Genomic DNA, 3,460 nt, shown 5'->3' on the forward strand with positions numbered 1-3,460 from the left:
ACATTTCGAAATTTAAATTTGCGCAATGTCATAATCCGAACTCGACCAATTAAGCAATCGGTAAGTGATGTAAACAAAGCACAAGCATAGAGAATTACACGGTTGTGATTGGCTGTTGGGATTCTGACAGGTTTCATGCCGCCATATTGGCTTCCAATTATTGGGTCGTGCATTATCGGGCCGTACATTATTTGTACGGCCCGATAATGTACGGCCCAATAATGCACGACCCAATAATTCGTGTACATACTTTTTATGGGACACGGATTATTGGCCCGTACCGATAATGTACGGCCCGATAATGTACAGCCCAATAATGCACGGCCCGATAATTCGTGTACCAAAATCCTTTGTTTGTACACGGATTATTGGGCCGTGCATTATTGGGTCGTGCATTATCGTGGCTGTACATTATTGCCTCCCACAAGCTAGCCATGACAGCACGACGCAGTCTTTATTGTCATAAAACAGATTAGATTATATCTTAAAAAAATATTTTGCACGTTTGCATACAACTTCTAATTGTCAAAGCAAAATATGTACTTATAGTATGTAAATAATACATTTTCCTATTACATTATTCTCGAAATACATGTTAATGATAGGATAATCTTTTGAAAAATTAATTTAAAAATGTTAACTTCACATTTGCTGAACTGAAGTAAACAGCTGACAGCTGTCATAAATATTATTTGACATTTACTTTATTGGAACGATTTGAGGTTACAAAAATATAAAAACAACGACTATCGAATCGAAAGATGTCTAAATCAGTTGCTAGATTAAAATCCATGAAGAAAGTAGCTGATAAAATAGACCATTCGTCCAAATTAAGAACCAATGTACCGGCAGGTATGGCCGCTGCTGGACCACCTTTAGGTCCTATGCTGGGGCAGGTAATCATTTATTACGTCGATAATGTTGTTTAATTCAATACAACAAATTAAACGTTATCTTTTTTTTTAGCGTAATATAAACATAGCAGCCTTTTGCAAGGACTTTAATGAACGCACTGCTAACATAAGGCCAGGGATACCTTTGCCTACAAGAGTCAAAGTGAATTCTGATCGATCTTATCAACTTACTATTCATCAACCACCAGCTTCGTATTTCATAAAACAGGCTGCTGGTGTCAACCGAGGGGCTATGTATCCTGGTAAGTACCATATCAGTGTCATATACCAATTGTACAGCAAAGGCTTAATTTATTGTAATGATTTTCCATTGTTGGTATTAATAATATAGAACTCTTCTGTCAGTCACCATTTAACACATCTAATAATTTACCAAGAACCCCTAAATTTTAAAGTTCTATCCAATTAGGAAATACTGTGTTAGAAAGATTTTTTTTAATGTTATTTCAGACTATGTCATGAAACTGTTGTGTATAATACTAATATCATGTATGACTTTTCAGTTAATGAGATAAGTGGAAAAATAACACTGAAGCATATATATGAAATTGCAAAAATTAAATCACAGGATCCACCTTTAGAATGGAGGCCATTAAAAGAAATATGCACAATGCTTATAGCTACAGCAAGAACATGTGGAATTGAAGTTGTCAGAGACCTAGATGCTAAGGTATTCATAGGATAGCTATTTTTTAAATTTCCTTGCATACATAGTCACAGGCAAAATCATCCAATTTGCAATTTATTAGTAAATTAAATAACAATCTCTGATATGTTGTCTTAAATCAATATAAACTAAAGAGAGTATAAAATAAAATTATTAATATTAACATAGTAATGATATTAATTTTAGGAGTATGGTGAATTCCTTCAAGAAAGAAAACAAATAGTTGAAGAACAAAAGAAAATGTTGCAAGAAAAGAGAGAAGCTAAAATGTTGAGAACAGCATAGATTTTTGTAAAATAAATAGATATAATTAGTAGGTATTGTAAATTTAGATCAAATAAAAACCACATTATTTGTTAGTATGTGTTTTATTAAGACAAACTGACACTAAAACATTTATGAGGTTTATGTATTATGCTATGGACAAGAAAAAATCATTTAATAAAATTAATAATTTCAATTTGATACAAGAGTTAAAAACTATATGACTAATGCTCAGTCTACAGTTTAAAACTAAAGTTAGTACTAAGAATCAACAACACCAACCACAACACTCGATAAAATATTTAATGTAAAACTGTACTGCAGTGACACTTGTATACATATTGGCATCTCTTTCTTTGTCTTTGACTAAACAGAGATTACAATATCTATGGACGATGTGAATAGCGGGTTTTCTGCTACACTTCTAGAGAATAAAAAAATATTAGATATATAAACTACTTCAAATCTTGGTATTGAATTATTTTATAAATATTAAAATGTAAGATTTTATTTTATCTACATAGATAACTCATTTTCATCAGTAAATTGTACCATCTGTTGATCATAATTCTCTATGGAATAAAAAAAAACTATTGCCCGCTAGATCTCCAGTTGATAATGCCCTTGACATTGGATATTACAAGTGTTAGAGCGGTCAAATTTCATAACACTATTTACAAGCATATTTATTGAGCACCTAAATTACAATATCAACACAATAGACCCATTTTGACTTTAAAACAGAAAGCATATGTCACAGATAAGAAATCCAAAAATGTAACAGATATTCAAACAATTTTCCTTAACAATTATTTTATCTTTATTTTATTATTAGATTTATTAATTTACACTATAAGTTACACAAGTCCAAATGGGCCTATTATTTTGTAAACTACCTAATTTACCCTTATTAATCAGAACTCTAATTATCACAAATTACAGTCTGTCAAAATTACAGTCCAAGTACATGCTAAAAAATATTTTTTTACTATTTAATAATGCCTCTATTGCTATACTCTATGAGATATCTAAGATTTTTATTAACAAAGAAAAAGGCATTTTTTATCTACAGGTAACAAGGCAAGACTATGCTCAGGTAATACTGTGACTGTATTTACTAAAATATTTTGTTCACAGAATTAAATAAAATTATATAGTGTAACCAGGAATAAAAAAATCCTAACCAGGGGATAAAATGTAATTACAATATAATGTATGCCAAAATTTAGTTTAATTTTTCCCCAACATTGCAAAGGTTTTTAATTTCCCGGTTTGGTCCTGTATCAAATCAAAAGCTGAATTTTGTTAACACAAATATTAATATAGAAGAAATTTTAATACCTCCTTAGTTTCCTATTAAAAAAAGTGATGTTTTGTAAAATAAAATGAAAAATTGTATTTGATTCAGGACTTGATTTGGAACAGAGCTATTTTTTATTAAGTATGTAAATCATTTTAAAATACAGTCGATTGTACTAGTGGAGTTGCATCTATATAAAATATGAAAACTGTACACAAACAAAATATTTGTACTGCACTCTATTGTACTTTGAATACTGTTCATGACTATTTTGTGGAATGTATGCTCAAAAATGTAGTCAACGGCGGATCCGGG

General features: G+C 30.6%; 1 protein-coding gene across 1 annotated transcript; it reads left to right on the plus strand.

Moving 5' to 3' along the window:
* The first annotated feature begins 679 nt into the window (after window positions 1-679).
* Window positions 680-1,940, plus strand: LOC106110286 (50S ribosomal protein L11). The gene is made up of 4 exons (XM_013292051.1): window positions 680-896; window positions 967-1,156; window positions 1,418-1,584; window positions 1,768-1,940. Exons 1-4 carry the CDS (start codon window positions 762-764, stop codon window positions 1,864-1,866), a joined length of 591 nt encoding a protein of 196 aa, XP_013147505.1. The 5' UTR covers window positions 680-761; the 3' UTR covers window positions 1,867-1,940.
* Window positions 1,941-3,460: the final 1,520 nt, after the last annotated feature.

The sequence above is a fragment of the Papilio polytes genome, unplaced genomic scaffold (genome assembly GCF_000836215.1).
Source record: "Papilio polytes unplaced genomic scaffold, Ppol_1.0 DF820700.1, whole genome shotgun sequence".
Classification (NCBI taxonomy): Eukaryota; Metazoa; Arthropoda; class Insecta; order Lepidoptera; family Papilionidae; genus Papilio; species Papilio polytes.

Coding starts and splice junctions, on each gene's coding strand:
- LOC106110286 (XM_013292051.1), top strand. CDS start 762: ATGTCTAAATCAGTTGCTAGATTAAAATCCATGAAGAAAGTAGCTGAT. Junction 897..966: donor TAGGTCCTATGCTGGGGCAG/GTAATCATTTAT, acceptor CTTTTTTTTTAG/CGTAATATAAACATAGCAGC. Junction 1,157..1,417: donor CCGAGGGGCTATGTATCCTG/GTAAGTACCATA, acceptor ATGACTTTTCAG/TTAATGAGATAAGTGGAAAA.